At 49.3% G+C, this 10,848-nt stretch overlaps 3 protein-coding genes across 4 annotated transcripts; all 3 read right to left on the bottom strand.

Annotated features, from left to right (window-relative positions):
* Positions 1-427: 427 nt before the first annotated feature.
* On the bottom strand, positions 428-1,949 carry ONS95_001797 (uncharacterized protein; the record flags this gene model as incomplete). Its single annotated transcript, XM_058495011.1, has 3 exons — positions 428-1,003; positions 1,053-1,424; positions 1,482-1,949. The coding sequence occupies 3 exons, from the start codon at positions 1,947-1,949 to the stop codon at positions 428-430; spliced, it is 1,416 nt and encodes a 471-aa protein (XP_058355321.1).
* Positions 1,950-4,511: 2,562 nt separating this feature from the next.
* On the bottom strand, positions 4,512-5,669 carry ONS95_001796 (uncharacterized protein; the record flags this gene model as incomplete). Its single annotated transcript, XM_058495010.1, has 4 exons — positions 4,512-5,112; positions 5,211-5,379; positions 5,478-5,530; positions 5,629-5,669. 4 exons carry the CDS (start codon positions 5,667-5,669, stop codon positions 4,512-4,514), a joined length of 864 nt encoding a protein of 287 aa, XP_058355320.1.
* A 247-nt stretch (positions 5,670-5,916) lies between these two features.
* Positions 5,917-10,339, bottom strand: ONS95_001795 (uncharacterized protein). 2 transcript variants are annotated; one of them, XM_058495009.1, is made up of 2 exons: positions 6,447-10,339; positions 5,917-6,395 (listed from the first exon to the last, which is right to left on the bottom strand). In XM_058495009.1, exons 1-2 carry the CDS (start codon positions 9,676-9,678, stop codon positions 6,145-6,147), a joined length of 3,483 nt encoding a protein of 1,160 aa, XP_058355319.1. In that variant the 5' UTR covers positions 9,679-10,339; the 3' UTR covers positions 5,917-6,144. The 2 variants fall into 2 exon arrangements, with proteins under 2 accessions (XP_058355319.1, XP_058355318.1); XM_058495008.1 differs by having other exon boundaries at positions 5,917-9,684; positions 9,756-10,339.
* Between the last annotated feature and the right edge of the window lie 509 nt (positions 10,340-10,848).

Below are 10,848 nucleotides of genomic sequence, written 5' to 3'. Positions count from 1 at the left end.
AAGGCTATCGTGGATGTGGTCGACAGGAATGTATCTTCAATTTCCCCTGATTTCGACTTGCAGGGCCTGTTACTGTATCCTTCACCAATTGGGTGCATTGCAGTGTAGCGCCAAGCAAGAAGTGCAACCACGGAAGAACTCAACCATCAACGGCTCATGCGAATCTACATCAACAAGAATATGTAAAACCTCTGCTTTGTATCGCTCTGAACAATTTCTGATTTTCGAAACTGGTTTTAATCTGTAAATCAAGGCCTTTCGATCTTCGAAGCAGGTCGGGTGAAAACACGCAGGGCCTCGCCCGGCTCTGCTCCAGTAACTTAAGCACACGCTCAAATGTAACAATTCACACACCAATCAATCCCACAGACCAATGGGACAACCTGCCTGTATTCGTTCTGATACTGGAGGGGAGACGTATTCAACTTCAAATTGTACGGATCACATTCATTGCCATTTCCGTGGCTGTCACCCAAACCTGCAAAGTATGCGCTTCGGAGCAACTCGTCCAACCTGCATCGAGCCAATTGCTATCAACTGATACTGGTAATATTCTTACCTTCACGGCGGCGCGACGTGATCCGTTCTTTTGCGAATACTCGCTAGAGGAGAATGTAAATTGCGTCAAATCTGGACACCGCTCAACCGGGTCAAACCCCAATCGACAACACCCGAGCGCTTGCTGCGAACCATCAAGATATTCGATGATAAGGCCTCGGCAGAAATCGGCTTGGGTATCTCGAAACACCCATATGCACGCAACATTCTTTAGCGAAGCCGATGCGTAAAAGGCGTCTGGTAAAGGAGAAGCGCCTGCTGGGGGTGAAGGTGAAAGCTCGGAACACACCTGGCCCTTAGGGGTCACCCCTAATATGGACAGAGGTTTGTTTTCTGGAATAGAATATAGGAGAGCTGATTGATTAGAAGTATATACGACGTAGTCCTTCACTGCCCCGTCATGATGAGGCCCCACAGTGAAATCTCCTCGATGAGGCGTACGTATCTGCTACTACTTTAGCTGTGCTTTTGGGAGAGCCCAGGCTATGACTCACTAGATAAGAGTAGTCATACTGCAGAGGCTGATTTTTAGAATTGATCTTGAGCCGAACCCCAAATGCAGATATCTTGTCTGCTGGTGGATTTGGCACATACAGCCATCTGACAAAAGGATGGATTGATGGTGTGAGTCGCGCAAACGTTAATTCTGCGAAGGGTGTAGCTTGAGTATGGGCATGTATTGCATGTGTATAGCTTTTAGTCATGAAAAAGGTGATTCCTGAACAAGAATTCAGGTCGATAGTCGCAAGACGGATATCAGGTGCCTGAGAGGGAAAGCGAAAACATGTCACATTGGCAAGATTCGGTGTGTCCGTGATCTGGAGCCGTCCTGGTCCAACGATTGGTGCAAGGCGACCAATGCCAAACTTAAGAACACAATTAGGCAACCTCGTAACGTTGCAAGAAAGATGTGTCTAACTGACCTGAAACTCGATAGTTAGGTTCTGACTGGGCTTGATAGTCGTGTAGACAATGAAATCAGAACGACGCTTGTGTGCCGAGGACTTTAGCCTCTCAATATACACGATGCCCCTTGAATCAATCGTTAATTCAATGAGAGAGTTTGATTTGTCTTTTCTGGTGACCGGAACACTCCCACGGCGCCAGACCTCAACTTGATGAAGAGGTATTGATATTGAGTCATCAAACTCTGTGTGAGAGAGGAAGACGACTAGTTCAAGGACTGTGGAGAAGCGTAACAAGTCATGTTGCCCAAGAAGGGTCCATATCATGGTGGTGATCTCGCTTGGAAGCCGTCTCAGCTCATTGAGGCTGTATATGTCTGCTGCAAGGCGGCTGGCGCGGTCCGTCTCTGGCTTTGGAGGGAGCAGCAGTGCCGGGCTTCCAGGCCACGGATATCTCCCAAGTGAAGCAGACCAGAGCCGGTGCATTTTGTCCGGGTGAGTTGCCCGTTTCATGTACAGATTGAAACAATCCACATGAATCGTAGCGGTCTCTCCGGCTGATGCGCACCTGCTGCATCGAGGGAATCGGCAGAAAAGTCGATTTTGCTCGATTTTCCCATAAGCTGCCATTGGAAAAGTGAGAGCGTCTAGAGCTATGCAACAGGCCCCCTCCGCTTTTCCAGTATGGAGAACTTTGTATATTCACGATTAGCTTTGCACCCATGATGCAGATGGTAGCGAACGAAGCACACATACGGGTAACCAGACGCTCTTCGACATGGAAATAGAATCCACAAGCCCCGCACTGAGAATGAGTGCACACATGCTGGAGTTCTTCAGGTTCTTCAGGACTAGATGACCTCGCGCTTCGTAACATCGTGTCCTGGTACTTGTCAGTAAGGGTTGGCAGTAGATACAGAACAGTAGGCGCTACGACCAAGCACTGATGCCAGGTGCAGCGCCATGAATACTCCTTTTTTTCGAATCAAAAATAGCGAGAACGGGGAAGAATAGCCGAGGTGATAAAAGATTGCTGGCAGCAAACAATGCTGCAATGCCACGAAGGCTTTCTTGCTCGCTTGACCCGAACCACAGTTTCTTCTGCATCCTCATCATTCACTCAACATCTCAAGCGAATAGATAGTGCGCCATGTATTTTCAAGGCATCGAAACCTGTGATCTGCGGTATAAGCTCCGTTAATAGACTTTATCTCACCTTATTCCCAAAGCTTGAATGTTTGAGCTAGATAAACCTCGCTTGAACCGAGGCCAGGGGACAGATATCGAGTTGATTGCGCGATTGAACGGTGTCCAACAAGGAGAAGAATTGATCGACAACAATTTAAATTACACGACAGATATGGTTCTGCAGTTGCAGGGCAAGGGTAGCCTGCCTCGCAACATCCTATGAAAGGACTTAGAGAAGCATCGACGACGAGCAAGAATCTACTGAGGATGATCGAATCCAAGGCAACTAACTATATTCAGCTCAAGGGTTTCTGGGTGCGCAAATCGATAGTTCCGTCAACCGTGGCCTTCCACTCTCCGAAATAGATTCAGCCGAGCCTGGTTGAGGTCCGACCGACTACTTAGCTTGAAGTACTCGGTGAGGAGACCAGCCGACGGAGCCGGCCCTTCAACACTCGGATACGATACAATAATGGGCAGAAACCCAGGATGTCGATACGCAAAATAAGCTGTTGAAAAACAGAAAACATACCTAAATTTTGGAAGGAGACGAAGAGAGAAAAAAATCCGTGAGCCTTGTCTTGGAGACGGGAGGAAAGCGCATGAGCATTACCGCATCCCTCCCAAAACAACAAAATGACCAGAGGGGTCACCAAGCGCTTCAGACGAACACGAACGACAAAAATTAAAAAAACAAGAGCCTCCTCCTTACAGCCTCAGACTGCTATGTGCAACAAAAATCAGGTCGGCGTGGACAGACCAGACCCTCCCCGCGTTTCCATCCCTTTCCTTCCTTGTCCTCAGCTGTTAAGGGAGATCGACAATCGGCACAAGGAGCTTAGTCCAGGATTTATGCTTTTTTGGGGGCCGTTGGCTTCACCACCGGCCGCTGGCCTACAGAGTCTAGGAGGATTTTTTTTTGTTGAAAGCACGTGGGATTGTGATTTCTGCTCTTCTCTGTGCTCTGTGCTGATGTACTGCTTTCTTTCTCTTATCGACTGCCATGCTGGAGGGAGGGAGCCATGGGTCTTGCGCGCTGAAAGACTTCTCAACATCTCGCTCAGAACAAAAACTGCTGCTGCTGCTGCTGCTGCTCAACCTCCCAAGCATTACATCAGCACATCCCAAACCTCAACATGCTCGTTCGTCATGGGCTGACCCATGCACTAGTTTCTATTTTAAACCCCCGAATAGCTTTCTTGTTGCACATCGTCTGCTGCAACCGGTGTTCAGTGCTGCATGACTTAGCGAGCGCGGTCCATGCGAGGGAGGGATTCCCATTTGCTGGTGAGGAAGACCCCTGCACATCAAGGCATCATGGACAGACACAGGAACGAGGTCGCGCTAGTATATCGTCTTCCCGTGTCGGAGCTTTGAATCTGTCAATTTTCCGAGGTTGGCCCTTGATATCTTTCCTGTTCACATTGAAAATAGTGTAGCTCTTGAAATGGGATTTGTTCCTGTCCTTATCAAAGGTGCTGAAGCTAGCATCACGTTGTACTTTGTGAATGATATGTGGTGAATTAGCTTCGAAGAGATTCTTCGCTAATGTGTAAACAAAGATGCTCATCATCCTGTTGCCACGCTCATTGATTTGAGCTGCAAAGACCTGCTGGTAAAGGCACCCGGTTGATAGAAGACTTTGGATAAAAATACTCCTGCCATGGGGTTTTAAGGGACCTGAATTGAGATAGGGTTGTCCGGATTCCGTCCGAAATGTCAGGACGAATCATGCCTTGGACATTTCCATAACCTCGAGATCCGGCTCTTCAACATTCTGAACACACTGTAACAACAAGCCCGCTTATAGCATTATCATAACCATCATTACACCCCGAAGTCCATGCCACAGGCACCCAATCATGCCTTCCTCCCTCTCACAATCCTCGCCAACCTATCTAATCCAAACATCCTCGGTAAAACCCTATCAAAAATCCAGCTCCCAAGCCACGTATAAACAAACCAAATCAGTGTACTCTTATTCCCTCTCCAGAGCCACTTCTTCTGTCTCCAGCTCGGCTTCAACGCCTCCCTAACTACACCCCTCGCATAATCGTCCGCCTTCATTGCCCCATCTTGACTATGCTTAACCCTCCTCTGAAAATCTGCACTGATATCCAGATACAAACTATCCTTTCCAAGCACTCTGTCGGTCCTCGCAATGCGACTCTGTACGCCGCCCGTTACCACAACAAGGACCCTCACATCGAAAGGTTCGAGTTCGAGACGTAAGGTTTGCGAGTAAGAGTGTAAGGCAGCTTTGGAAGCATTGTAGACAGATCCGAAGACGTAGGGGATTATGGCGGCTACGGAGCCGATGTTGAGGATTAGACCTTTGGAGGCGATGAGGAGGGGGATGAAGGATTGGGTGATAGCTATTACGGAGAAGAGGTTGGTTTCAAAGCAGCCGCGAGCATCGTCGATATCGACTTCAAGGGCGGGCATGGTACAATTACGTCCTCTGTCCAGAAGGAAGTATTAGCTTTAATCTCAATCCCAAATTCACTCTCGGTATTCTGTTCCTGCCAGGAGCGTAAGTGGGGAACGGAGATAACTTACGCATTATTCACGAGAATATCCAGCTTCCCACCCGTCAACTTCTCAACTTGCAATCTCGCATCCGCAATACTCTCTTGGCTCGTAACATCCAGACCGAGAGTCGACATGCCCAGCGCCTCGAGGTCTTGGATAGCTTCCCTAGTTCGTGCCGTTGCTATGACATGCAAGCCTGGTGCCAAACCTTATCAGTTCCCCTCCTGAACATCTGTTCCTTGACGAGTGATAACAAGCACTTGTGCAAGAACGGTTGAGGGACTACTTGCTCACCTTTGGCGTGAAATTCTCGTGCAAGAGCATGACCAATTCCTCCTGGTGAGCACCTATCCTCGAGTCAAATTTGCTTGTTCCTTAGGTACCTAGGTATTGGGAGAGGATGGATGTCACAGGGTTTTGCGAATCGGATGCAGACGAGACATACCCGGTGATGAGGACACTCTTTCTCAAGTTTTTTACGGACATAGTGTGAGTTGTCTGTTCAGGATCTCATTTGAAGAATTCCTGCGAAGTGTTCTTGAAATTCAAGGCTGAAGCTCTCTGAAGCTCTTTTGGCGTTCGCAACGCTGAGCCGAGGCACGTGCTGGCGCATTGGATTGCTGGTCTCGAGCTTGGGACAGTGCACACCCTGAAGCTCGCAAGGATAGGTAAGCGGCAGGCGGGGGCGCAAAAGTGGTCACATCGGCATTTGATTAGGCATGAAGTGTGCAACCTCTTTTGTACTTTGCCCAGATACAATAATGCTTCCTTCTCGAAGCAACTCTATAATACCTTCGAAACTTTTATGACTCCTGAAAGAGCCCAGATTTCACCGGCCGTTACCCACTTTCATCTCAACATAAAAAATCTGAACAGCAAAACAGAATATTTGGATATCTCCCAAAGGAGATGTGACAGCAAGTCTAAAGCAAGATGTTCAAATCATGGGAGAGTATTGTCGTCACCAGAGCCATCGACGACCGACATTGCGTCTGGCAGTCCCCCCAAAGTTATATCCGCCAAAAGACGGAGGACCATATGGCTGTGGAATGGTGGTTGGGTATGGACCATACCCCCATGAGTAAATCCCGGGAGATGTTGGAGTCTCGACTGGTAGATCGATTGTAGAAACAGATGTGATCAGTGTAGATGGAACCGAGGGGTCATCCGTTGATGCCACAAGGGATGATGTGGACGAACTTGTGAAAGCACCTGGGAAACGAAAGTTAGCAAAGCTCAAATCCAGTCAAGGTGTGGACTTACCATCAGCTGTCGATGTGGAAAGTTCGGAGGTTGAAGAGCCCTCTCCAGAAACAGTGGATAACACTGTGCTTCGTGTCAATGTGCATGACTTGCTGCTCGGCAAGTATGCAGTTGAGGTTACGAAGACTGTTGATACAGAGGCCGGTGCAGTGCCAGTTCCGCCCAAAGCCGTCGAGGAAGAATTTCCAGGATATGGAGGGCCGGCCGTGGTCAATGGAGGTGTGTCGGTGAACGAGCCCGAGATGCTACTCGATTCAGTTGTTGTGATGCCTATTGCAGAGCTAGTCTCCGTAAAGCCTGGAGAGCTACCGGTTCCTGTGGGCGCGATCAACGTACTTGAGATGGAAGGAGATCCGTAAGGAAGTGATGAAGACAACGAGGCTAAAACTGTCATACCAGAGCTAGTTTCTGTAATAGAGGCACTTCCGCTTGCAGTAGGAGACGCAACGGAACTCGCGTTTGACGGGAAACCGTAGGGACCAGACGAAGTCAGCGATGTCACAACACCGATAGCAGAGCTTGTTTCAGTAATACTTGAGTAGCTACCAGTTCCTGTGGGACCAGCTACAGCACTAGAATTGGATGGGAACCCGTATGGAGGATAGAACGAAGACGAAGAAGTCACTACGCCATCATTTGAGTTGGTGGATGATGGAGAGCTTCTTGTACCGGTTGGAAGGGCATAGCTGGAATTTGAGGAGATCCCGTACGGTGCTGATGTCGTCGAGCTGGACGCTCCGTCGTCGGAGGCTGTTGATGAGGCAATAATTCCAGTGCCCGTTGGGCCAACGGCCGAGGTTGAATTTGAAAGCGGAAAGGGAGCGGACGTGGGAAACAACCCACTGGCGGAAGATGTACTGAAGCCCCCAGAAATCGTTGGCGAGTATGGCGGCAGTGTGTATGAAGACGCACCTCCAGATACTGTCGAGCTTGGATAAGGACCAGTGCCGCTTACCAACGAACTCGTATTGGTTGTTGGGTATGGCGGTGTTGTCGAGTCGGTAGACGTGAAGATTCCACCCGAGATGCTAGATTCCGACACTCCAGTTGTTAAAGGGCCTTGAGTGCTACTTGAGGTTGCTGGTACCGTGACAGTGATCTGAGTAGTGATGCGAATTGTCGTGTCGGTACCAATATTACCGCTGGCTGTCGAGCTTGTATCAGCTGGGAAAGGTGGAGATGAGGTGGATGACAAGGTGTAGGGTGCTGTTCCCGTAGGATGTGTTGAGTAACCGGTACCGGTTGGATCCTCGGAGCAAGTCGTATTAGTATAGGGGTAGGGCCCAGCCGTGCTCGACGCAGACGTTGGGATGGCTCCGCTTGGCGATGTTGAAGTTGCAATTCCATCAGTTAATGTGCTCGATGTATCAACCGAAATCAAGCTTGTTGAACCTCCAGTGGGTCCAAAGATTGTCGAAGAATTGGAGTTATAGTACGGCGCTGAAGTCGGGACAGATGAGCTGGAAACGCCCAAAGAAGGTTTTGAGGTTGTGGTTCCGTCAGTCAAAGTGCTCGAGAAGTCAGGGGACATAGAAGAGGACTGGATCCCGGTGGTACCGACTGATATTGTCGAGTTGGAATTATAGTACGGGGCTGAAGTTGGTACTGAGGAGCTACTGAACCCTAGAGACGCTGTCGAGGTCGCAATTCTCTCTGACGATGTGGTCGATCCATCCAGCGAAGTCGAGCCCGTGGATTGCTCTGTAGATGATCCAGTCGGCTCAACATAGTTTGATGAGTTGGAACTATAATATGGAGCCGAAGTGGGAATTGATGAGGTGCTAAATCCGATTGACGGAGTCGAAGTTACAATTCCTCCAGTCAGAGTACTTGATATCTCGACAGAAGATGTGTTTGTGTACAGACCCGACGAGCTTGAGGGTAGGACGATTCCTGAAGAGCCCGTAACAATTGGCAGAGATGTGACAGCGGTTGTTGTGATTTGAGAAGTTGCAACGGTGGTACTCAGATCCTGACTCGCAGATCTAGAGGTGAACGTCGATGGTTGGGTATAATCGATGCTGCTCTGTGTTGTGGATGTCAGCGGTCCTTGGGCGGAAGAACTCGTCAAAGGAATTGATGATACCGATGAACTCGATGCACTTCCAGTTGATGAAGAAGAGAGTTTGATGCTTGATGATGCCACAGGCAGGGTTGAAGTATTTGGTGCTGTTGCAATACAGGAACATGCGGAAGAAACTGCTGCTGGAGAGTCTTTGCACTGGGAAAAGTAGCTTGGAAGGCTTGTCGTTGCCGTGTTGATGGTTGTGGTGTACGTTGCACAAAAGCCTGCAGCGAGAGATGAAGAGCGAATGACTTGACGCAGACAGTTGTTCTTATTACACTTCACGGGCTTCGGTGTGGTGACAGGAGGAAATGAAGTGATTGGAGGGTACGGCTCAGAGCTTGTGCTCGATGTAACAACCACTCCAGCTGTCGAGGATGTCTGGCCTTGGATCGAGGTCGCCGAGGATGAGTGGACAGCACTGGCTGTTGGCATATAGGTATCTGAAGTGATGGTGCTTGACTGGGAGGTAAAGATGCCGATAGCACTGGAGGTTGTCTCCCCCAAGCTCAGAGTTGAGAAATCAGATGTAAAATCAGATGATGCGCTGCTCTCAATTTCAGAAACTTCCGATGATGTCGACGGTCCAATGCTAGTCCTTGGTGAGGTATACAGTGGTGGAGACGATGTCGTACTGGTGAAACTACCTTCAGCAGTGGGGGTCTCGACCCTGGATGAAGCAGAGCCTGTGGCAGTTGACAACCCAGAGCTGAAGAGAGAGCTCAGAGTTGGGGATATGCTGGACGATACGTCCGAGCTGGAAGTGTAAGCCGGAGGCGATACACTCGGTGAAGCAATAATTGACGTGCTGGTTGAAGATTCAGGGGTAGGGACTGCGAAATGACATGTAAGTTGCTGGTGACCTTGGAAGGCTTTGGACAGCTTACCAGTGTAAGGATCTGAGGAAATTGCTTCACCGTCAGATGTGGCAGTTGTTGAAGCGGGTATGTTTGCCTGTGAGACGGTTGGAGCTGGACCATAACCTGGGTAGGTATAACCTCCTCCGTACGCAGCCGGATTCCCACCATAAACATTGTACTGGCGAGGAAGATTGGCGATATCATCAGCTTCGTGGTCTGCATGGAACCAGTTTGGAAGACCATAGATGCCTGGTGCGAGTGCCAGAAGGATATATCCTGTGGCGAGGGAGAGTGTGTTGACTTTCATGTTGACCTGCAAACCAAAACGCGTCAGCACATGTATTGTCAACAAATGTGAAGGGAGAAGAAGCCAGGAATGCTCACGGCAGCTGAATCTTACTTTCGTACTTTCCAATGAAGGAGAAACGAATGTGGTGCTATTTGAAGCAGGTAACGAGTGATGAGGGAGACGATGCTATGGGTCAGTACACCTGAGCACTGTCGAGACCCAGCACGTCGATGGGATGAGACCGAAGACGCAAGTTGAAGGTGAATGGAAATTAAGAAAGAGAAACGACTGTGGGGGGCGAGAGAAGAGGGTGATATAAGACAGCGAAGGACGTAGGTAGGTAAGGTAAAGTAATGTAGTAAGGTAGGTGATCAGTATAGGAAGGGGGAGCTCGCTTCGGACGGGAAGACTGTTCCGGAGTCACCCGCTTCAAATTGGAAAGGGGAGGCACGTTTACCTAGCGAAACCCCAACAGAACAGAGCAGAGCAGAGCAGAGCAGACGGTGTTGCCTGCCATGAATAGAAGCCTCTTGGGTCCAGACTGAGATACCTTAGGTAAGAGACAGATGGAATGAGGTGAGAGCCAGTCAATATTCACAATTTTATCACGTCATCAGCCTTTTTGTTTCAACAGGACGTACGAGGTTTGAGTGCCAGGCCCGTTTGTACTCGAGTGAGTGAGGAGAGAACGAGGTTTTACCCCGCTCACCATGGCTTGAGGCAGCCAGATCATGCCTCGTTCATTTGGAAAACATCTTTGCCATCGACTTTCCGGGTCTGGATGTCATATCTGAGTTTCACAGCATGCTATTCTAAGGCGGCTCAACTGCAAGCCGTCTGTGGTCCATCAACTAAGGTAGGCATGGGAGAATCTCAACAGCTCTGCAGTCTCCTGTCGTGCCTGCATTGGTGTGAAGATCTTTCATCAGATTATTCCTGATTTGAGCATTCAAGAGGCGATTTTGCACATATTGAAAGCCGAATCGGTCAATGCTGCATCGGTCTGAGCTCGGCTTGACGGGAGACATGTCTTCCAAAGCTCGTATCACTCACGAGCAGCCTCACTGCATGACCTCGACATGAGAGGTGTGACTCCGGTCGTCTGCAAACGCAGCGTTGACCCCGGATAGCAGCTTCTGTGCTTGGGATATTCTGTTTGCAAGAGCCAGAACGCTGGCGTATGATTGG

This window comes from Cadophora gregata (assembly GCF_030347475.1).
Source record: "Cadophora gregata isolate MNR1 chromosome Unknown scaffold_10, whole genome shotgun sequence".
Taxonomy (NCBI): domain Eukaryota; kingdom Fungi; phylum Ascomycota; class Leotiomycetes; order Helotiales; family Ploettnerulaceae; genus Cadophora; species Cadophora gregata.
This window is presented reverse-complemented; position numbering and strand designations above follow the sequence as displayed.